Source organism: Danio rerio, chromosome 1 (genome assembly GCF_049306965.1).
Source record: "Danio rerio strain Tuebingen ecotype United States chromosome 1, GRCz12tu, whole genome shotgun sequence".
Lineage (NCBI taxonomy): Eukaryota > Metazoa > Chordata > Actinopteri > Cypriniformes > Danionidae > Danio > Danio rerio.
The window spans coordinates 35,349,392-35,374,559 of record NC_133176.1 but is presented as its reverse complement, the minus strand read 5'-3'; the positions used below and the strand labels follow the sequence as shown (position 1 = coordinate 35,374,559).

General features: G+C 37.1%; 2 protein-coding genes across 5 annotated transcripts in view; one reads left to right on the top strand and one right to left on the bottom strand.

The window, feature by feature from the left end:
• Positions 1-25,168, top strand: part of LOC141385860 (uncharacterized) — a 741,913-nt gene that overhangs the window by 444,115 nt on the left and 272,630 nt on the right. The gene's annotated exons all lie outside the window — the stretch shown is intronic.
• The window catches only part of cnnm2b (cyclin and CBS domain divalent metal cation transport mediator 2b), a 54,646-nt gene continuing 33,881 nt past the window's right edge, over positions 4,404-25,168 (bottom strand). The window contains exons 2-8 of one of the 3 annotated variants that reach the window (XM_009292266.5): positions 24,586-24,729; positions 21,037-21,174; positions 14,508-14,677; positions 14,181-14,274; positions 11,733-11,801; positions 9,745-9,923; positions 4,404-6,375 (exon numbers count right to left, since the gene is read on the bottom strand). In XM_009292266.5, coding sequence (XP_009290541.2) covers positions 6,163-6,375; positions 9,745-9,923; positions 11,733-11,801; positions 14,181-14,274; positions 14,508-14,677; positions 21,037-21,174; positions 24,586-24,729 — 1,007 coding nt within the window. In that variant the 3' untranslated portion in view covers positions 4,404-6,162. The remainder of the gene's footprint in view (positions 6,376-9,744; positions 9,924-11,732; positions 11,802-14,180; positions 14,275-14,507; positions 14,678-21,036; positions 21,175-24,585; positions 24,730-25,168) is intronic. The other 2 variants (XM_068221386.2, XM_001922770.9) reach the window with 2 other exon arrangements.

Genomic DNA, 25,168 nt, shown 5'->3' with positions numbered 1-25,168 from the left:
CATGATAGCACAGATAGTGCCGAGCTGATGCCGAGCTGAAGGGAGGAAAAGGAGCAGGCCTTGTTAGTCTCTGGCCCAACTGGACCTGGATATCAAAACTCTCTCTCTCCTTGTGACAGCCCCACCCTAGTGGAAAGACTTTCTTCTCAAGGACAGGGCACTATCTGGCACTCATGCTCAGATCTCTGGAACCTCCACATGTGGTGCATAGACAGAGTGCGAAGGATTTAGGTGACCTACCAGCTGCAGTGGTTAACACCATCACTCAGGCTGGAGCACACTCTACAATGCATTTCTACACCCTGAAGTGAGGTCTGTTCACTGAATTTTGCGCTTCTCGTGGAGAAGACCCCACACATGCTAGATCAGCATTGTGCTTTTCTTCTTTCAGGATAGGCTGGAGCAGAGACTGTCCCCCTCCATACTGAAGATTTTTGTTGCCATTTAGTGGCACGTTGTGAAGGCATAACCTCATCATCCGGTTTCTCAGAGTCGCACGGCGATTAAATTCACCCTGCCTCTCCCTCCCTCCCTCTGCCCTCTTAAAATCTCTCTGCAGTGCTAGGTGGCCTGCAGAGAGATCTAGTTGAACCACTCGATGTGTTGGCATCAATCAAGATGGTCAGGAACCTGGAGATATTTTCGATCAGTAAATTGTGCTTGGATTAATGCTAGCCCACTCTCACGTTATCCTGAGACCCCCGCCTGGATATGGGCCAAAGGTTCTTACCATACCCCTTAACGACCAGGTAGTGAACATGCAAGTGCTGCCCATTGGAGGAGGCAGACCCAGGCCTTTCTATGCTGTGTTATATGTGGACACCACAGAGTTTTAGATCTTCTGATCCGCTCTTTGTCTGCCATGGTGGTCAGCAGAAGGTAAGTACCGTATCTGGCCCACTGGATAGTGAATGTGATTGCTCTCACTTATCAGTGCCAGGTAATGCCATGTCCCTCAGGGGTAAGAGCACACTCGACAAGGAGTATGACTTCCTCTTTTAACATGTGGCACCTCTTTAGCAGACATCTGTAGAGTTGCAGGCAGGGTGACAACTATTACATTTGCAAAATTTTATAATGTTTGAGTGGAGTTGGTTTCTTCGCATGTGCTGGGTAACCCCAGTTAATGAGGAAACTGCTCTGTGTTGGAACATTCTTGTTGCGCCTTTCTCCCTAACACAGAGATATGTGCGCTTTCTTACTCAGCTCAGTGAATTCCCCATTCGGCTAACCATACAGAGTTCCTCCGAGGCCCCAGCACCTGACTTAGCGGAGAAGTTAGGTGCCTGACCCTTTACAATTTTGGTATGCCCCCTCAGTCTGCTGCATTCTGGGGTTTGTACGTTGCTATGTGCAATCCCTATTGGTTATCCCAAATGCGTCACTCAGCCTTGGTGTAGTCCCCACTTCTTAGGCAGCACTGTGTCTTCCCTTGCCGCTAACCATCTCTTCATATGTGCACTCCTCCTAGGACAGAATTAGCCCATGTGTTTGACCACCACCAGGTCTCCCCAGTTGGGCAGCAGGTGGCCTCCTCAGCGTCCTTCCCCTTCTGAATAGGCACACTTTCCCAACGTACAGTTGTAAGCAAAAATTTCTGGAATTTAACTAGGTGTATGTTTTTATGACTCCTCAAAAATATAAATAAGCCTCACAGGCAAGTCAAGGTAACTTAGGGCCAGGTGGCATTTTAGATTGCTGCGTCCCTGGTGATGATGGTGTGCTCACAAAGAGCTGGGGCAGCCATCTGTAACAGACGTTGAACCAACCAAAGGAGCAGAGAGAGACCTGGCAGTGCCAGGGAACCCACCAGGGGTCGGGATTTCCCCCTCCATCTCGATATCCACCCCAGTGAGGTGGAGTGTACTGCAGATACTATCCTGTGCACCGCTTTCTGGGTGCTGGAGTGGGTGGTCCCTGCATTCTGGGCCTGGGAATGGGGACAGAGAGAGAGAAAGAAGTAGAGGGAGATGATCTGGCCGGTAGCAAGAGACCCACTCTGATGATCGGGAGAGGACGCGCGCAAGGAATTGCTCCAGCACCATGGCATCCTCCAACTGGAAACCAGTCCGGCTATCCTGCATCAGCCATCTGCGGCAGACATCACGGACCGGCTGGGCGAACACAAAGGGCCGAGTTTCTGCCGGCCCACTGGAGAATTGCTCGCTTCAGCTGATCATAGTTCAGGAGATTCTGGGCCAGTAATTGCTGTATGGCGATCTGGGCTTCGCCCGACAACAGCATTATATTCCTTACTGGCCAGCCAGCCACACACCTTTGAGACGTTGAGTAAGGCTTCCAAGTCATCCAGCAACCCCCCTTTCTGGAGGGTGATGGGAGTGTGGGTGGTAGATGTCGAAGCAGGCCAGATCTCCCGGTCCAGCAGGCTTCATTTGAGCTTGCAGTTCTCACGCTGGGTTTCCACAAGGACACAGAACCACTGTTCTTGTTCGGCTCATATCTCCACCTGCTGCTGGTGCTGTTTATAGTGGAGAACAGCGAGCACCTTGATGACTTCTGCTGGTGTCTCAACCTGCTCTCCCCTCTTCCTGGGTGTTCGACCATGTTCTCCCCACCACAATAACCCTTCTAAATGTGCACAGAAATAGGATTGGCCATAAGCCACCACATGCTTATAGGGTGTGATGAAGAATAATCAAGAAACACGCGATCCATCTTGGCTAGAAGAATGGCTCACTTGTGTTTTTTTCGCCAAAGAACAGCAATCCCTTGAAAAGACAGTGGCAGCTGCAGATTTTACCACATTGAAATACACACTTCTGAACTCGGAGGCCACTTGGTGAACTGAATCGCAGAGCTGAGTCTGATAATCGGTATGAGCCACTATGACAGGCTGAGCAGCACTAACCAGGCTGACAGAGCTTCCCAGAATATTGATGCGCTAGCATTGGGGCGGCTTGGGTTGGGAGTACATGGCTCTGAAAGCAACACTTTCCGAGGAAGGTCATGTAAGCATGTTGCTGCTCGAGGCTGAAGGTGCAAGATGTTGGAGCCTGTCCTCTCCTGGCCATTAGCAAACTGTTGTATTGAGGCTGCAAACTGGAACACAGCACGACCTGGGCTTATAGCACTCGAGGTTTCACACCCACTGGGAAAGACACTGCTTTGCAAGGGTGTCAATGAATGCTGACATGCAAACATTTTGCAATAATGGCCCCAGCCTCTATTAGAGATGCAACAGTTTCACTCACCTCTGGGTGACTTGCCCCAGGGTACAGACAGCTGACTTGGTGGCCAGAGCAAAATCAGAGCCATACGGAGCTGTGCAAGACCCCAGGGGAAAGATTGCCCATGTGCAGCTCAGCCAGGGCCCCTGGGGCATGGTGGCGAGTATGCAGAGCATAACAACCTGGCCTGTGGCAGTGTATGATCTGACCAAGGGGGGCAGAATACCCTTACACCATGCGCAAGAGTTGTGGCCCAACCCATAAGACAGAGGATATCATGGACAAGATTGACCATAATCACCTCTTACCTGAGGAACAGACACATACATATACTGTTGAGTGTGTAAGTGCATAAGTACATAGTGCATGAGTGCATAGTGTATAATGTGCCATTTAGTGATCGTGTCCATCATCCGGCAAAAGAAAAACCACCGCATCCATAAAAGCATGGCTGGTGCAATGTCTTCAGAAAGATTCTTTTTCCAGCCATGTTGACTGTGTCTATCTCAACCACAGCCAATTACCTCATGGAATCTGGATATTGTCTTGAACTCTTTGTCAGAACCACGTTTAGAAACACTGGATGAAATAGGGATTGGATTTCTCATGTTGAATAATGCATTTCTTTTTTCTATTGACTGAGATGAAATAGAATAAAGGGTTACAGTGGTAACCTGGTTCTGTAAATGAAGTCAATATGCCATGTGGCATGGTTACTCAGGAAGCACTTGTATGAAAGGACCGCCAGTGTTACACCTGTATTTTTAGACTATAGATTGCAAGTGTGGCATGGTTAATGTGACATACCATCTTCTGACAGCTCACCCTTAGCAAGGCTGATACATACTGTGACATGTTGACTTTGTTTAAAGAACCAGGATACTTCTCTAACCTTTTGATTTACTATTTGTAGTAACTACTGTATTTAGAATCTATTAACATAAAAAAACATAATCCATAAAGATCATAATAAATACAACAATAACACCATAAACCTTTGCTGGCTACAGAGCTTATTTCTGCAATAATCAAAAACCAGTGTAACAGTTTAGTCTGTTTTAAATGAGGGAGCAGGGGCGATGCTAATTTCCTATAGAAATATATCACGGTGACAGAAATATCCTGTGTTTGTCTTTGATGGAAGACTTTTAGATGATGAAGCAATGAACAAGTTGTAGCAAGTGAAAGGACAAGTAAAAGAACACAACACCATAGTGAAACTGATGAATGTTTAATAGCACTTTCTCTAGACTGTTTTCCCCCCTAAGTTTACATTTTAGTTACAAAGTAGCTACAATTCATTGACAAAGCAAATTAGAAAACAAAAATGTATTTAACCCCACAAGAGCGTCTGTCTAGGGAAAAAACAAATCAATCCTGGCTTTAAGTCTCTAAATAAAGCCCAACAATCTCTGATCACACCTCTTCAGTAAATCTTTGGTATAAAGAGCATCAGTTGTAATATTATAACCTTGTCAAGGTTTAGTTTGGCTAAATTGTTAGACCGTAGTGCCAAGTAGTGGATGTTGGTGGTACTGACCCATGTATAAATAATAGAATACAACAAGCAATGCATTCCTCTTATTTATCTGGAATGGTTGAAGTTGCCATTGAAAGACAAAAAAAAAAACATCTAGGGTGAAGTATTAAAAGCTGCCTGAATCAGATTTACCACAAAGTCTGACATTGTAGAAACAGGGTCATGCAGCTGCCACATTTATATAGGAATAATCACAGAAATGGATTTGGGATTGTTCAAATAATGGTCAAATGTGACAATTAATGTCACCTTTCAAAAAAAAAAAAATGGTACATCATTAACAAAACGATAACATGATGTTCAATTCAAAGACAACTGTATGCATAGCAAGAGTTTCCATCGTCATATAAATAACCACTGAAATCAGTGTTAGAGACACAAAGGTATTACACACACATACAGCCATTTTAAACACATTGGAATCTCTCTTACAGATGATTTAATGTAGTAGTTCTTTTAATGACTTTATGTTACGGCCTGAATTCGGTTAGGAATCGCACGGATGCATATCTATTCTCCCTTGCATAAAGTCCTGACAGGTCTGTCATTTAGTTTAAATAAAAACATGTTCGGCTTTAAATGTAAAATTATTGTGCCTTTGATAGAATTCAACTTTTAAAGCAGACAAAAAAAAAGACCTGTTTATCCTTGGAAGTGAATCCGAAATATCTCCGAACAAATATACAAACGTGATAAAATAGAATAGATACAAACAGATCTATAATTTACAATACAGTAATCATGATAAATCATCTTTTAAATAAAATGTTTCATTGCACTTGTTAAAAATTAATATGATTTTTAAAGGCAACATAATGATTCATATATATATTTAACAAACGAAAAAAAGGACTAAAAGGGATATACCAGATTTAGGACAGTAGAAATAAGCATTTCTGAAATATACATGTAAAAGACCCTCACCAGTACATATACAATGATGTATCTGTAACTGTATATATATATAGCATGTGACACTCATAGAGGCACACACATACACATGCACAATTTACAGACAGGTTTGCATGTGCCAACAATTATATCCTCAGACACGCACGTATATACAAATGCATACAAAATAAATAAATATGTGAGTAGAATGCTCTTGGTTCATGGTTTCCTTCAAAGCGGTATTTGGAACAGTCTTTGATTCACCCTATTACATCTGTCTGGAGTACGTCTTTTGTGTTTGTGAACATCGCGGGACAGTCTGAGTGTAGCTGGAGGGGCTCATCCGAGCACAACAATGTCCATCCTCCAAACTCTTTGGTCTGGGGGACATAAACACTGCGGTTTATCAGGATGAAGGGGTCCGAAGCGGGTCACTGGACTATTCCATATTGCGTCGGGTCAACCCAAGCTTAAGCCCCAGTAGTACTGCACTGTTAGTTTATATCGGTTTGGGGTGGTGTTTCTCCACCACCCCGCTGAGGGCTAGATGGGACCCTCGCTGTGGCCTGTGTGGTTGGACTTGTTGTGGACGACGCAGTTCTGTGTCTGGTTGAACAGTGTGGTGGTTTCATCGGTCAGTCCATCGTGGAGCTCTGTCAAAGTCATTTCGATTTTGGTGTACTCGCTCTCTGAGGACTGTGGGGTTTTGTCTATGCGTGAGGCCATGACGGCATTCTGATACTGCTGTCGCGTTACCTGTTGAAAACAAAGAGAACAGGGCAACTTACAAAAGCTCATGTTAAAATGCCGCAATTAAGCTACGTTACAGGTATCTAATGTTGTTTTTGGTCTCTTCTACAGCGTGTGTCCTAAACCAGTGGTCCTCGACCCCTGGTTAAATTTAACCCACTAGCAGCTAAATGAGTAAGAAACAGACGTCGTTGGAAAGTTTCTTTGCTAATTAAAAAACGTCTAGTGAAGGCCCCCACAAACTGCCAAGAAAAAGACTCGCAACCCAACAAATCAGGTGAATCCACCAAGTATGTGCAAGAAGATCAACTGCTGGAGATTAAAAATGCCTTTTAGGGGGCGTTCGCATTTCGTGTCTTGTCTAGAGTTTGCGCAAGTTCGTTATTTCCAATGGAAGTGCGCACACAAGCAGTGCAGTGTGACTCACTCGCGCCTTCCAGACACACACAGTTGGATGAATGCCGGGAGAGCATCGCGAGTCACGTGACAAGAACTGACCGATCTATCAGCTTCAGTTGGTATGGAATATACACTTTTCGGTAGACTAAGACCCAAGTCTATTTTTGTACCCCTACCCCTTCCCCAAACCGAGTGTGAAGGGTAAGGGCTTCAAAATTGACCCCAAAGATATGGGACTCCACTACAGCACCTGCAAATGTCATCAGATGTCATCGGGATCTCTTTCTTCATTTGAAATCATCGATCGCGACTGCTATAGTTATTGCAGTTGCATTATTTTTTTTAGAATATTTGGTATATAAAGATTATACATAGCGAAATTTAGCATTTTTGAAAGCATGGCAGTAAAACACGAAAGCGGATATGAATGTATTGAAACATACATTTGTCATAGAAATTTGTAATACTGACAACAAATACTAATTTGTGGATCTACTGACTTCCGGCTATGAAGCAGTTGTGGCTGGTGTATTCTTAGAAATTTTCGTACCCTTTGTTTTTAAGTGTGGTCCTGAAAAATCTCTCTTTCGAGGGAATCTTCCTTAAACCTTCATGTTAATGTGCAAAACGAGGTGTAGGGTTAAGGGGAAGGGCTAAGAGGTAGAAAAGGGATTGGGCCTAATTATCTCAGACAAACACAAAACACCAAATACTGCAGTGCTTTTTTTTTCTCCATAAATAAAACGTGTATCAGATGGACAGCAATGTTTTGTCAGCTTGTCATCTTCTGAGAAAACCGGTCTGCAGTGATAAAAAGGTGGGGGACCACTGTCCTAAACAGTGAGGCCAAAACATCCTGATCGCCCCCCCTGGAGGCAGGATACAGAACTTACATTTTATAAACTCTCAATGTAAACAAACTGAGCCAAAAAAAAAGTGTTTGTTGTTGCTTTTATTTGCCATTTTTCCCCCTTATTATATGTAATGCCGTTTTCACACTGCAAGCATGAACATTTTTTTCATGATGCATGTTAACCAGAGGAGTGCATTCACACTGGGAGAAGGAGTGATTTTATGCATTCATAGAACTTTTTGTTCAAATTTATTAATTTTGACCTAGGCTACGAATGCCGTATGCCCCTGGACCCTCAGACCAAGCTTCAGTGGGACAGATGTTTTCCTCTGAACTGATTGTGGCAGGAGAGCACTGACTGGACACGTTTAGCGGTCCAGCACCACCCTGAAAAAAAAAAGAGATGCTCTGCATAAGGGAGAGCTTGCTCTTTTCTCAGCTGAACACAAGCTGAAGGGGGGCATCTGGGGAATGACCACATACACCCCACATAGAGGAATTATGGCTCTGGCATTAAAAGGTGCCTTGCAAGCCTCCGATAACTCTATGTCCACTTTAAGTAGAAAAGGACATGGGGCAAAGACAGATTGTCTTTCTTATACCTGGCCTTCCAGGCAACCCCTAAGGGATAAGAGCAGATGCATGACAGCTCACCCTCCGATACATCCATGACCATCCACTCATCTGTGTCTTTAAATGAGAGAGGCTATGCCACGGGATGGACCTGAGGTTTCATCTGAAGCTTGGATGAGGTGTGCTGGAGACGTGTGGAACGTCCATGGAGATTCATCCAGTTCATTTGTTCCCACTGTGATCCTCAGATCTCTCTACATGGTGACCACAGTGCTGGTAGTAATAGAGGGAACTTGCACATCGAGCTATGCTATCCAAAATCTTAGCATCCCCAAATTTTCAAGCACTGCATCAACATTCTGGATGTCCAGCCATCCAACACAGTGGTTATGAGAAATGTCCGGGGGCAGGAATCTACCACATCCAGAAACTATGATATTTCCAGAGGAAAAAAATACACAATCCGACCACATGCTGTCTTAGAGGAAACTCCTCTCTTACAGTGGTACTGCTCAGCAAAGAACAAATGAACAGGACAGGACCCAGAACCTGCCACTGAATTTGCCTCACCACTACATTCATGGGTAAAACTCTCTGCATACAACTTAATTATGTGTGTTTCAAAGCGGAAATCTGATGAGTGATATCTACCACTAGCCACTTAAATTCCAATATGTACAGAAGTGACCCTACTCTAATGGTATGAGCTAATTTAGGCTCAATCTCAATTCTACCCCATAGGGGTGTCCCAATTCTCTTTAGCTAAAAGGGGCTAAAAGGAAGAGCTGTATAGCCCTTGAAACAGAGATTTTTCAGGACCACACTTAATACCAAGTGGTAAGAAAATTTCCATAAATACATCATCTACATTGACAGCATGACTGCACACGGAAGTAAGATGCACAAATGAGTATTTTTTGTCATTATTATGATTTTTTTTAACAAACAAAGCATTTGTTTTAATGCATTCATAACTGTGTTTGTGTTTTACTATCATGTTTTTTTTTTAAATAAACGCTGAATAAAAAACTTTAAAAAATCAATAAATTTTGCTATAAAATAGATATAAAATATAAAACTGCAACAAAAATACAATTGGCCCTTTGCCTCATAAAAGACAATCCTGCATGTGAAATGCCACATCTATCAGCCGATCTGACAGCAGACCACTCGTATATCCGCTTATAGACAGATCCTCTGATAGACATAGCTTTTAAATGCTCCTGTGTCCAGATATGTGTGTAAGCAATGGTGAAGAGGGTCAAAAGATGATCATTGGAGCCAATCACAGTCGTATCTGTTGAGTATGTGAACACAATGGCCAATGAGCAATGTTTAAAAATTCATTCAGATATGCATGAATGTAGAAAGTGGGAAATGCCAAGTCTGTAATCTTGACATCTCTACTAACCTCAGCCCTAACCCTAACCATTTTAAAAGCCCATTAATACAATTTTGAAAGCTGTCAAAATGGTACTAAATGTGCTATAAATAGCTTTTGAACAATTTAGTTTTATGTATGTTGGTTTTGTAATGGCATTTCAGTTTACCTTAATGTACTGTACGTCTGACACAGCTCTGACAGAATAGTCTGGCACATAGATCTGCAGGAAGGCGTTGAGCTGGTTGTTACTGCTGCCCAGTGAAGGTGTGATGACTTCAATTCGCTCACTACGATTTAACGAGTCAGAATGATTCAGTCCAAATGATCGAGGTGGGGATTTGTTTTCTGCACAAAGGAAAAAAAAAAAAAAAAAAAACAGAATTATGATTTCAGAAACCAGGAAAAAACTGAGAAAAAAAAAAAGCGGTTGCATTCTGCAAAGTCTTATAAAGAGTTCAACACATGCCTGAAACCCTCAACTTTATAGAGACAACAAGCAGTACATGGAAAATGATTATTCAAAGTAGCTTGTAACAGCTTTTTAGAACTCAATAACATCATTTGCAGTAGTGAAGGGGTGTTTCATGCATGTAAAAGTGTTGCCACTGGCAAGATAAAAAGCCTAAGAGCTTTTAAAGTGAAGATTGGGTTGTTTTTAATTAAACACAGCTTAGGTTTTCCACTTCATAACGAGAGGGACAATTTACAAGTGCACACACACAAACATTCTCTTCACTCACACACAAACACAAGCTAACAGACTCTCAAATATACACAATTCCACACATTTTTGACACATACAATTATTCTTTCTTACTCTATAAGATTCTTAAACACACATGCACGTGCATATATGCACGCGCACAGGTTTCCACAGTGGGGGTGATGCATTCCAACCAAATAATGCCACAATTTGGTTGGAATGTATGTAATCCGTGTTTGGATGTGTGAGTTCAAGGCTCCAATGCTGGCCTGAAGGGGCCCAGCTCTGAACTCTACATGCTGGTAGTCAGCATGCGGTATGTGAGAACAGGGAACAGTATGTGTGTGCATGTGTGTACAGAGGTGTGTGTGCGTGCGCGCACATGGCCTCACTGTCGCCCTTTACTCCAGGAGGCCTGTGAAGTAGAAATGTGTGGGAGGGATTTACTGTAACATACGGTATGACTTACAATGACTAACAGACTGATGTCTGACCATTCCATTGTTTCAATAGTCCAAATTTGGATACAATTTTGCAATGATTTTTTTCTCAACTGTTTATTCAAACTTATAATAAACAATTTATTTCGTACAGCTTTCAACTTGTCGTTAACGAAACTATTCATCATTATGTACATTCAATGTACATTAACCAACATGAACATAACTAATGCTGTTAACATGTAATAGTAATATGAGTAAATGTTGTAGAACTAATGTTCATTCTCAGTTAATGGACAGTGTAGCTGGCTAATGTTAACAAATCAAATCAGACAGTAAAATGTGGGCAAAAACGGACCTTATCAATGTGTTTAAAATAAGAAACAGATCCTTATTGTTAAGTCTGATTTTTCAATCATTTGAAAAATTCACTTTAAAGTAACTTTGTCATTTGTTAATATTAGTTAATGCCTTAAAAAGCCTAAACCAACAAATAAATTAATTATTAACAGCATTTGTTAACCTAGGGTATAATGTTGAATAAAATAATGTGTTTATGCTAGTTATGCTATCTTAAAACGTAGTTCTAAATTTTAAGATCTTAAAGATTTGTCAATTTAGCACAAGTGTAATTCATATATGAACATTGGTAACAGTTTTGCTAGCTTACAGTGCATTGACTTATACAATGATCATACAGTGTAGTAAAATAATGCTTGAAATGGGATTAACACTGACTAGGATTAATAAATGGTGTTAATAGAACAATTCACCCCAAAATGAAAATGTACTTACTAAATGCTCTGTCTTCTGTTAAAAAAAATATTTTAAAGAATGCTGAAAAACTGTAACCATTGACATACATTTTGGAAATCAATCAAGGAAAATGAAATGTGTACAGATAAGCTTGTTCTGTTTTTAGACTCTGTAGACTGAGCTGTACATGATTTCCTGAGCTCTTGTGACTTAAGATAACAGTGTAGACCAATTTAAAAAATTAAATCAGTTTACCCATACCTGGAGATCCAGCCACAGACTCAGCCCTACTGACCACAAAGGTACGAGAAAGCGAGAGAGGGACTGCAGAGAAGAAAAAAGAATAGCAGGAACAGAAAAGGCAGGATCGAAAGGTGGGAAACAAATCTAGAAGGTAACTGAAAGAAGTGAAGGGAACAGAAATAAAGAGCTCTACATGACAGTAGGAAGAAAAGATTATCTTATCCACCATAAAAAGCACTGCGGGTATTACTGTAGCTAAATGTTCTCACCACAAGAGGTCGCTTCTGTTCTGTGGTATTCAATACCTACTGAGTGACACTGGGTTATTATTTGGCAGAATATTCAACTATCAATTTTTTAATGATTGGAATATTTGAAAAAAATCTCATGATATTTCATATGTGTGATTATATGTTCGGTTGGACCAATGAAATGTACTGTTTATAGAGTAATAGAATATAATCATGAAGGTATCATCACTAATATCTGTAATAAGTCACAAAACCCTAATACAAATACTATAATATTATAGTTTTCAACTATCCTCTTAAGGCCTAAGGTGTTATTTACATGCCTTTTTTATTTCTCTTTGCTATTTGGGCATATTAGAACCTAATTAGAATAAAACGTAAGTATCATCTTTTGATATGATGTACTTTTAGAGAAAAATGATGTCCATATATGTGGACTCGTGGTCCGAATTTACATAAAACGCCTTTTCCTGACTGTTTTTTTTTTCTTTTATTCTTTTTATGCATATATAACAAATTATTTTTGAACATGTTTTGACTATCAGAGAGTAAATACCAATTTTTTCCACAATCTTTTGGACAGTTAAAAATAGTGTTTGGGACATTTCATATGCTGCAAAACAGTTGCAGGATGACACTGTATGTCTGTAACAAAATATAAAACATTTAAAGTATTTTAAATAGCCACTTAAGAGCTAAAATGTGCTGTCCATGTATGTGGCCACTAAAGCCTTAGGAGGCTATAGTAACATATTTTGGCAATATATTTGTATAAAATTATATATTAAAAATTAAATACTCAAAAGGCAAAAGCTTTCTATTTTAAGCTTAAAATGTTTTCAAACAACATTTGTACTAATATTTAACAAAAAAAGATTCCAATAAATTGAAAGTCAACACTAAAGATAATAAAATGTATGTAAATGTAACGTTAACAGTGGAAGCCACAACCTATCTGCAATTCTTGGCAGACAGGCAGTTTATTATGATTAAAGATAACAATAATAATAATTAAATCCATCCACATGCAGGGCTTGACAAAAAATAACTATTTATTGAACATTAATGTCTTTGTATATATTTGGATTCATATATACCTAATGCTGCTGTTTTATATTTGTATTCATATATTTTATTCCATGTGGTTTAGGTATTTATTGATTTGTAAGGTGTGTAGGAAACCTACACCCTAATCTGATGAGGAGGATATATGCAAAAAGAGTCGCTTTTACAGTATTTATTGCACACAAAAGTGTTCTTGGGGCTTCGTAAGATTAGAGTTGAACCACTGAAGTTACATGGAATGTTTTGACATTCATTCATTTTATTTTCGGCTTAGTACCTTTATTTATCTGGGGTTGCCACAGCAGAATGAACCACCCAATTATCCAGCATATTTTTTAAACAGCGGATGCCCTTCCAGCTGCAAACCATCACTGGGAAACATCCATACACACTCATTCACATACAAACACTTCGGACAATTTTACCCTATTCACCTATAGTGTATGTGTTTGGAGTTGTGTGAGAAACCGGAGCACCCAGAGGAAACCCACGACCAAGGGGAGAACATGCAAACTCCACACAGAAATGGCAACTGACCCAGCAAAGACTCGAATCAGCGACCTTCTTGCTGTGAGGCTAATCACTGTCGCACCAATGTTTTAACAGTGTTTTGGAATTCTTTTGTAGACGTGGAATGTATCAGGACTGCTGCTGTCTTTGGAGAATCAGAGTGCTGTCAGGTTTCATCACAAATATCTTAATTCTTGTTCCAGAAATTAATGAAGGTCTCGGGTGATTGAAATGAAAAGGGTGTGTAATTAATAACAGAATTTAAATTTTTTGGGTGAACAAACCCTTTAAGACATGTACTTGCCATCACCTATCCCATTTAATCAATGACTATCCTATTTGATAAGTTCAAATCCAAATACTATAGGTGATTTTAGTATTTTGTTTATTTATTGATGACCTGCCTGAGCCAGGCTAAGGTATAGAGGTACAATAAAATTGAGTCTAATTTTACATGGAAGAAAATCCCCAGAACAGTTTTTGTTTCTTTGATCAATATCATACACCCCAAATACAAATATACTAATTTAAAATAGAGGCTTAAATATATTTAAGCAGATATATAGAATGCAGAAAAGTGCAAATTGGTATTCGGCCAACCAAATGACAGACATCTGCATTTAATAATGTTTACCTGGAGAAGCAGTGAGAGCCATCATCCCATATGAAGAGAAAGCTCCAGCTTCAAACCTCAGTCCCTCCTTGCCTGCCTCCACCTCCACTTTCCCCTTAGAGAACAATCACATTGAAGACCAGACTTTCAATAGAGCCAACAACAACTGTTATGTTCAGCAAATTTAAGTAGAAAAGTCTCTCTATCACAATACTGAACCAATTTTCCCTAGGTTTCAAACTGGGGGTGTTAAATACTTGCGAAAATCCCAGCTTGTTCTAGGCTAATAACCTCAATCTGTTCTTTCTCTATGCCCTCCACTGCCCTGGACCAAACAAACAAGCTGACCTGCAGGATGAGGATGAAATAGTCCACAGGCTTGTTGCGGTGGAAGAGGTAATGTTCGATGGCCTTTTTATTCTTGTCATTATATTTGACCTCCTGGATGACATTGGGGTGTTTGAGGAGACGCAGAAGGATCTTTTCGGACATCTGGCTGGGACTGAATGGCTCAACTTCTGTAAAGCAAAAGAAAAGATGATCATTATTTTCATAATGTTGATCCTTTTTTTTTTTTTAAGTTGAAATTGTAAACTTAAGACCTTTATAAACAGTAAGTACAGATAATATTGAAATCTCTAGTTGATTTTCAAATGTTTTAATTGAACAATATATAGAACACAACAGTCGAGTTCCAGAAGTAAAAAACACATTCATTATCTCCATTGGAAAACTGATATATAACTGATATATATAAACATTTAAAGACAAAATGTAATACTTTGTATATGGTTTTGTTGTGCCCATTAGTTTGCAATAATTGAATAAAATAGTTAACAGTGAAATATGAATAATATACAAACAAAAATAGGCTATAAAATAAACTGTTAAATAAATATTTTATTAAGATAAAAATAACTGTTGCTCTCAAAAACAGTAAACATAACACAGTTAACATAAAAACTGTTTATTAGGTTAACATCCCGTACAACATGATCTTCATCAGGTTGAGCATTATAAAAACACTTTTTTTTATCATTTTTACCACAACACAGCTGAAACAAATAGCTATCCTAATTAGCAATCAACCAATAATGTGAGAAGAAAATAGTGAAATTTGTGCATAAAAACTACAATACCTATAGTAGTGTAGAGAAAATTTACTCATCAGAGAGTGACAGAGAGCAAAGTACAGATCTTTAGCTCAACCTGTTAGTAGTTACCATGAAATTTCCTGCAGTGTCGTCATAGTAAATGATAAAAAATTTATATTTAATTTTGTAATTTTATGGGCGGCACGGTGGTGCAGTGGGTAACGCTGTCACCTAACAGCAAGAAGATTGCTGATTTGAGCCTTGGCTGGGTCAGTTAACACTTCTATGTGGGGTGCTCCGGTTTCCCCCACAGTCCAAAGGCATGCGCTATAGGTGAATTGGCTAATATTGTCCATATTGTATGTGTGAGAATGAGAGTGTATGGGTGTTTCCCAGTGCTGGATTGCAGCTGAAAGGACACCCACTGCGTAAAACATATGCTGGATAAGATGGCGGTTCATTCCACTGTGGCGACCCCAGATTAATAAAGGGAATAAGCCTAAAAGTAAATGAATGAATGAATTTTGGAATTTGATTGTTTCATTTATACTTCTTTCCCTTATTTTTGTCAATTGTTATGCTCATTTTTGCTTCAAAACTAAGCTTGTTGATGTGGTTCCTGGATAATAATGTTTTAAATAAAATGTTTTTTAAGTGCTTATTTACTGGAACAAATTTCTAGAGCTCCTATAAAATGTGGGCTGATGCTATAGGGCTGCACAAAATCTCTTTTCAGCATTGACATCACAATGTGATCATTCGCAAACTCACATCCCAAGATCTGCAATGTTGAGTCTGGATTATCATTTATCAATTGCATGTGTTTTTGATTTGGGCATAGGAAACTACCATTTGTAACTTTAATAAGAATTAATTTTGTTGAATTTCTACAATAAAGACTGCACTATTTTTCTTTATATGTGATTGTTCAGTTACTCTAACTGAATACTGTTAGGCTCAAAAAACTGTCAAATTAAAAAAAAACACTGTTCATTTTCTATGTACTGCATCTTTTTCTTTATTGTTTTTATCTGTGCTTGAAGATTGTTTATTGTATTTTATGCAGATGCACTTCCATTAATCCTACCAATTAAACTAAAATGATTAATTCTTTACAAATACAAATAATTAAGTCATCTGGTGAAATTGTACTCATATGGCAATATACAGTATGTCACATGAAAACAAAACCTTACCATGTCAGATTTTTTCCATTATCGTGCAGCCATAGTTGACACCAATGCACTCTTTTGGTCAAAAGTACTGTAATAGTGATAGTTCATGCACATCTAAAAAAAAAGTGAACTTACTGACTCTCAACTTGTTCTAAGCCCATTTGAGTTTCTTCTCATGAACAACACAAAAAAGATTATTTGAAAAAAGCTAAAAGCCATTAGCTATTGAATTCCTCTGTATTATTTATCCTAATGGCAACCGTTAATCAACAATTTTTTAAATATTTAATGTTTGTGTCCAGTGGTTAAAAAAAAAACTCAAAGTGTCTGAACCTCATGAGGAAAATGTGTAAATGGCGAATATATTTTATTTTTGGATGAACTATGCCTTTAATAACTGTGTATCCTGTCTATCTGTAAAAACATCTGTGATTAAATCTCAGGTTTTTATATTTGTTCTAAAACTAGTTTCTGTGACATTCTGTGACTGTATGGATCAGTAATATAGGCTGTTTGTTTATGTTGGTTGTACTGTATGTTGCTAAATATCTGACTGTAACACTGCTCTGTTTACAGTATGTGTGTCACCTTGCAGCTGGTCACTGCTTGACCGGGAAATGCTAATAGTATTGTATTTGTTAATCAATGATTAGCGTAAGCCACGAGGAGAAAGTTCTCAACAAATCCTTCAATTAGGTTTTAAAGGGGAATACCGGTCACAAAATGTTTGGCATGCCCGTTTGTCTCTATTAAACACAAATACACTTGGGACCCTTTAACAGCGAACTGATGGATGGTAAAGCAAATGGAAATGACTTTTAGGAAGTTGTGCCAATGCCTGAATGGTCCTGCAAGAATGCAGAAAACAGCAAAGATACACAAATATCATGCACATTAAACCATTTAAAAGTTTGGGGTCAAGGGACGCTTCATATTAAAGTCTCATAAGCATTTATTTGATCAATAAATTCATTTTAACAGTAATAAAAGCGTTGTTTATTAAAAAATGTTTTCTACATTCATTTAAAACTATTTTTGTTTTCTTTAGGAATTTTTGGCATCCATTACTTCAGCCTTCAATGTAACACACTCCTTCATAAATTATTTAAACATGTTTTTTTGGCACCCAAAAACATTTATCACTAATGTTTAAACAGTTATGCAGTTTTTTGTTGAACTTTTACTCTCCAGCCTTCTTTGATGAATAAAAAGTCAAAACAGTACTTTTTTTTTTTTTTTAAATACATGCTTGCTGATTACCAGTAATAATGCCTTGTAATAACATATTATTTTGTGTTCAAAAGCAAAATAATAGTAAAACCTTTGGAACAAAATGATGGCAGAATGGCAAAACCATCCTTTTAAGCAAGCATTTTATTTTTAAGATGATATTTAGAAGACATGGACACAATGAAACAGCTAAAATATAAACAGAATGTCAACTGCAATGTAAGACTGTAAACAAAAAAATAACTAAGTTCCTATTTAAGCTGTCTGTAGTTTTTCCAAGGCTTCTATAGATGCTGATCAATCTCTTTTTTTACACTAACCAAGCAGGCCACCACTTTCTAAATATAGCCTAAACCTTAGTATACAATCAACATCCACATCATGACATACACCTCAAACAGTTTTGAGCCTCACCTACTGCATGCTTGATATAATTTATATGTAAACCATTACCCTAATCTTTTTAAATTGGACAAATGAAAGCTTTTTGTCCAGTGTAAAATAAAGTTTATTATTTAGTTTATGTTTTACTGGTAATACAGTATAGAAAATAATATTTATTTGACTCACACAATTATTCTAAAGTTTAAATCTGTAAGGTTTTTTTTTTTTATCAGTGTTTGTTATCATGGACACTTATTATTTCACTAAATAATTCTTGTTTCATTTCATAAAGGTTTTCAGTTGCTGGTTATCATCCTTGGTTATCAACTTTATGTAATTGATTTTCAAATGATTTACTGTTATATTAATAATACACATTTTTTTTTAAATTCTCATTCATTGTGTACATTGTCAACAACAACAGAGTTGAATTAAGTGTTTCCCAACCTAGGGGTTACAATCCCTACTAGAACCCCCAAAGATTTATGAGGAATCAATCTAATTTGTGTCGAAATGAAATTAAAGTTTTAGACAAAACATACTATAAATTGAGGATAAACCAAATTATTGACAAGCAATTTTACCATTTTAATAATCATTAAAAATAAATTTATTTAAATCTAGCTACTTTATTATATTTATATCTAGCTAGTATGTACTTACTTTCTAGCCTAAGCACATTTCTTCCAGTATGTCTGCCTTTACTAACAGCTGTTAGACCGTCTGGATTTATTGTTCGAATCATAATTCAAACTATTAAATGTTAAATATTCAAAACGCAGCAAATTATTTTAACATTATTGTTTGCAATTTGTTTTTAGTTTGCAAGACAAAGTTAGTTAGTTAGTTAGTTAGTTAGTTAGTTAGTTAGTTAGTTAGTTAGTTAGTTAGTTAGTTAGTTAGTTAGTTTGTTTGTTTGTTTGTTTGTTTGTTTGTTTGTCTGTCTGTTTGTAAGTTGTTGAGGATTTTGAATTTTAAAATAGGGTTCTCTATGATTTGATCAAAAGTAAAAAAAAAAATACAAAAATAAAAAAAGATTTTCATAAAATTTAGTGATTAATAATTTCAAACATATGTTGCTCTTTTAAAATTGATTCATCAAATAATTCTGAAACATGGATTTGATTAAATGTTTCTTGAGCAGCATATTGACACATTAAAAAGAGTTACAAAGAATCATATGGCTCAGAAGACTTCAGTAATAATGCTGAATATTCAGCTTTGCTTTCAAGGGAATAAAAAAAGTTGTAAAATATACTGAAATAAACTCACAAAGTTCACAATATTACTGTTCATAAAGTTCACAATAGTACTGCTTTAATTCAAACCAAATAAATGCAACATGAAACTAATAAACAAATAAATGGCTAGCTGAGCATAATAAATGTCTTTCAGAATTTACACTAAAATTTGGGATAAAAATGTTGAGGTAGACTTGTACTGAAAGAACCCCCCTCTTTCAAAACATGTCTACCTCAGAATTTTATTTGAAGGACACAAGTGAATTTTGTATATTTTCATGACCCTTTAAAAAGAAATGATTACAATTTAGAAATAGTTTAGAGGTAGGAGTGGGGTTAATGGCTTTTTAGTGCTATATATGCTGCAACTAAAATTGTAATTTTCCTGGTAAAATTTAAATAATTTAGAGACAAAATTATAAATGTGCATTTATACAAGACTAAATGATGTTTAATACACAATATGCACCATCTGAAACCAGCATTCTCTTTGATTGTGTGTGCTCAGTAAACGATAACACAAGGATCGATTGACAATTTTAAAAAGCATGCAGATAATAAACTTTCATGATGATGATGAACTGCAATGTCATGTCATCGAGACATGATAAAAAGATAAACTGTCTGAGACACGGCTGTAAAAGCTCCACCTTTTACTGGAAAGAGGGAGGGATATACAGCTCATTTGCATTTGAAGAGACAAAAAAAAGATGTATTTTGCACCCACTCAGAAATGGACATCTACAGTAGACATGGGCTGGTATAAAATTCTGACGATATGAAAAGCTTGAATAAAAATATCACGGTTTCATGATATTGTTATTACTGCTCTAAAATATATTCTTTTCAGATGTCTGAGTAAAAAACAACAACTTTTTTTCCCATTGAACGCAATATATTTTATCTTAAATACATTTAAAATATTTTGAATTAGTAAACTAATCTGGCTAAATTAATAAAATAAATCATTGACCAGCTATCATCAGTTTCAAAAACATTCATTTTTTACAACTTGAAATATAAAGAAAACAAAAGCAATATCTTTATTTTCTTTAAATATAAAGTAAACCACTGCACTGTTCAGGTCCAAAGCATGCCTGGATGTTGGTATAAAAGTGATTTGTTTTTCAATTTTGATGTGTAAGGTCCTTTTCTGCTGGAGATACTGTTGCACTAAAAAACTAAATAAAATGGTTATTTAAAAAAATTACATATACCATAGGAATGGTAAAACAGAAGACTTTAGCAGTTATAAAACCCTGAATTTTCCAAATTGCGGTAAACCTACAGCATGGTATGACACATGATCTTTGGGCTATGTTGAACTAAAACCTCAGGGTACACTTAAACCTCTTTAAAAAACTAAATCTTGGACTATTCTACTAGACTGTTACTAAGCTAATCTAAGATGCTATCTAAAACCTTTTGTCAACAACAGAAGCCTTGATTCTACACCAAATTCGTTTTCTTTTTCTGAGTGACACACATTATGTAACTTAAAGTGACAGAGAAACTTTTCTGTCAGCATCAAAGATGTTTTTTATTCCTTCCCCAAGCTGTTGCAGGGTTTTACACAAACAAGCTGCTTTCTTAATGCAAATCTAAGAATGCAGAGCAAAGAAAAAAACAAAAAAACATCAACATCATGGCACGACTTTTACCAAAAACCAGAGGCCAAGCTCCTCCTCTGTGTGAGCAAACTACAGTCACAGGACACACTGGGGTAAATCAAGCAGCAATGCAGTACACTTGCCTGTTGCTAGGAAACGTAGAGTAGCCAGTAGAAGCTGAGGTGATATTTTAACCTTCATTTCATTGTCCATGTGCTTGAAAGCTGAGAAATCCTGCTTCCTCTCTCGATGGGTGATTTTCTTTTTTGTTTTGTTGTCAGCTGTTGAAAAGTGGGATGGCAGAGGTAAAAAGATTGTAACATGTGTAAAGCATCTTGCCTCATATGTAAAAATATTTACAATTGTTTAACGTTAAGCTAATTGAATGTGAAAACTGAATGCATTTTGTTGAAACTTAAAGGTGTCCTATTCCTCTTTTTAGAATTCAAACCCCCTTTAGGTGCGCAATGATGAGAGCATTAAAAAAAAACTGCAAAGTTGCAAAGCACAAAGTCCACTCCGCAGGGAGTTACACTCTTTATCATTTAGCAGTTTTTGAACTCCCTTAAAAACACTGATTGTATTCCTGAGTTTCTTTCCAAGAACAGTCAAAATATGCCAAATTTAAATACATCCAATCCAACATTTTGACACATGCTTTTAATTGTAAGTACATTTACATGTCTACTAACTTTCATAAGACATAGAGTGATTATAAGTTATATGTATAGTACAGAGTGTATTATAAGTATACTAATAGAGGACTGGTAGGGCTAGAGTTACAATAGGTTGACCTGTATTTGAAGAGATGCTTGCAGTCGGTAGAATTTCTATTGGGAGATCACCAGAAGAAGATAACTACACTGTAAAAAGTGCTTAGTTACTTAAAATGAGTAAACCAATTGTCTCAAAAGCAACTAGTTGACTTTATAAAAATAATGTAAGTAAACTAATTGTTAAGTTGATTTGCAAATTGTACTTAATATTTTAAAATAGAAGTAAACTAATCACTTTGCTCCAATACACCCCTATTATATGTGTTTTTCTGTACAGCTTTTCTATATCTAGCAAAATGACATACAGTAAAATAAATCTGCTCTTCCAGACTCCAGTGTGTTTTTTATATTCAGAGCAAGCTATAATTGGAGATTTTATCGACTTAATGAAGCACCAAATATGCAATATTGTAATAATTACAGCAATTATTAGAAAACAGTTGCGCTAAATAGTCTGACACTGCAAAAAGAAACTTTAAAAGCATACAATTTGCATAATTATAAAAATTTAGTCAACAGTTCCAAGTTACAATGAGTTACATTATTTTTGTAAAGTCAACTTGTTGCTTTTAAGGCAATTTGTTTACTCGCTTTAAGTGACTAATCCCTTTTTACAGTGTAAGCAGATATTAAAGGGATAGCTCACCCAAACATGAAAATTCTGTCATCATTAACTAACCCTTCACTTGTTCTAAACATGTTTCACTTCTCTACTTATGTCAAACACAAAATAAGAAAGCTGGCAACTGATTACCACTGACTTCCACAATATTTGTTTTCCTACTATGGAAGTCAACGGTGACTTTCATCAAAATATCATTAGTGTTCAACAGAATAAAGAAACAGTTGGAACCACTGGAGGGAGAGTAATCAGTAAGTCATTTTTAAGTTTAAGTGAACTACCCCTTTAAGCGGATAGTCTAGTAATACTCTAATGACAATTGGTAGGTGCAACAACTGTAGGTAAAACATTACTTATTGTCAACAGAATGTTTAAAAGGGGTATTAAAAAAATAAAATGTTTTGACATTAGCTCTTTTTGTCAGTAAGATACAGTGCATTAAAGAGAACTAGGCAATAAGGCCCTGGTATACTTCAAACTAAATTGAACTGAAATAATGTAATTTAAAAAGAAAAACAAAAACAAAAAAAGTTTTGAGCTCAATTCACCAATTCCAAACGACTCACCAAAGCTAACTTTTGGGGGGAGGTTGGCTCCTAAATACCTTTGATCCACCATTACTCAGTGAAAATAATGCAATCAGTGGGTTTGTTCTGGAACTAGTGTTAATTTAGTTTAGACAAACACATTTCTAAAGATGAAAAATACTTGAAAATGAAATAAAAATCAAGTGATGATGACAACAACTATAATAAAATACAGTGGCAGATTTAGGCATGGGCAATATGGGCAATTGCCCAGGGCGGCATCTTGTTGGGGGGCGGCACGGGAGACGGGGAGAAAAAACGAGCCCCAGTAAAAGCTTTGAGAGACTATTTACTTTATGCAGGTATATTGATTCAGAGTGTTAATCCCAGAATAAAGACGTTAGGGGCCATTCACATTTAGCGTCTTTTGCATGCGCAAGCTTGTTACTCTCTATGTGCAACCGAAACAACGCTGGTGATATCAAACTGACGAATGCACGCAGAAATCGATTCCCGTGCACCTCACACGTTGCTCTGCTCCCGGTGCAGTAAATCCCGTTTGTTTACAGTCATGCCGATAAAATATGTGCATCTATGTGCTGTGAAACTGGAGTAACTACTGTAACTTTTATGCAGAGATGTCAGCATGCAGCGAGTTTTGCAAGTTGACAAAACTAAAAGTTTATATGATGATCTTATTTTGACTAAGCATGGCTATGAAGCAGAAAGGAGGGATAATGAGTCAGGGAGGTAAGACTTTCTCAGCTATGAGTTGGATCAAACACAACAGATAATTCCATAAAGCATATGTATTTTTTTGTATTCTATAAAATTGTCATTAATATTCATGCAAAAGTTTTCATTTGCATATCACTCCAGTTGTTTTCCAGTTACATTTAGGATTGATTTCTGTTATTTATTGAGAATAATAATTGTATATTACTAATAACAGGGTAATAATAACAAGCAATAACTGGGTTGCGGCTAGAAGGGCATCCGTAGGGGGTGGTTGACCCAGGGTGCCAATTAAACTAGAACCGCCACTGACAAAATATACTGACATTTTCATTGACTAATAAAAAAGCGAGACGAGAATGTGATTGAGGGATGTATTTAGGTCAAACTTTATTTTGATGGTGGTCTGTATGTTGAATATAAGGTTACATTGCATCTACATGCCAACTAATTCTCATTACATTGCAAGTAGACTGTTAGGTTGGGGTTAGGGTTAGTGTATGTTGACATGTACTTGCAAAGTGTCTTAAAGTTAGTTAAATGTCTGTTGAAGGATCAGTATCAACAGATATTAAGCAGTCTACTAATACTCAAATGGACCATCAAAATAAAGTTAGCAACATGAACAGACTGGAGGCTTGAGTATATTTAGTTCTGTTTTGGAAGATTCAAAAACAGTATACCATTACAAGCCTTTTCTTCTTGATCTTAAACGAATAACAAAAAAGAACTTTGTTTCAAGTATACCCGGGCCTTTATAGTCTGCATGATTTGAATCTGTGCACTATTCAGGAAAAAACATATATTAGAAATGTAAAGTGGCATAGCTTTTGAAACACATAGATGGCACGTTTTGTTTGTCATAAACTATTCCTGGTGACTACTTGATAATAAATATTTAGTTCAAACATTAATGAAGCATCCCTTATACAGTAGTGCAATTTTTCATAATTTTACATGTACTGTTTAAGCTCCATTTCTTTAATAAAAATACAAAAACATGCAAAAATACATGACGTTCATGGCACATACTATATAAGTCTGTCTCATCCAGGATTTCAGACTTGATGATTTCTTCAATGACGTCCTCCAGGGTGACGATGCCAAGCACTTCATAAAATGGATCACCTTCTCCTTCGTTGTTGACCCGCTGGACTATTGCCAAGTGAGATTTACCTAGAAAAAAAGAGCTGTTTAGATGTCGGATAAGACGCATACCATTCTCATTTTTAAACATTTAAGCTGCATGCATATAGCCCACACACACAAACACCACGAAATCTATAGTCTGTCATTTAAACTCATGATTTTCAAACACAAAACATAAAAATGTAATTTGGTCCGCAAATCGAAAATCAGTCGGTAACAAAACAACACTGAACCCCTTTGACTTCCACTGCCTTTCAAAACACTGAGGATTTTCTTTGTGTTCCACATAAGGAAAGAAAGTGAAAAACACACAATGTGCAACTACAATGTGTACAATTGTTGCCATCCTAGTTATGTTATTAGGGAACAAATCAAACAAAGTTTTATTTTTTATTGGTTTGATTTATTCAAAGGCCAGCATCTTTTTTTTTTTTTTTTTTACATTTTTAAGTGGTATTGCCAAAGT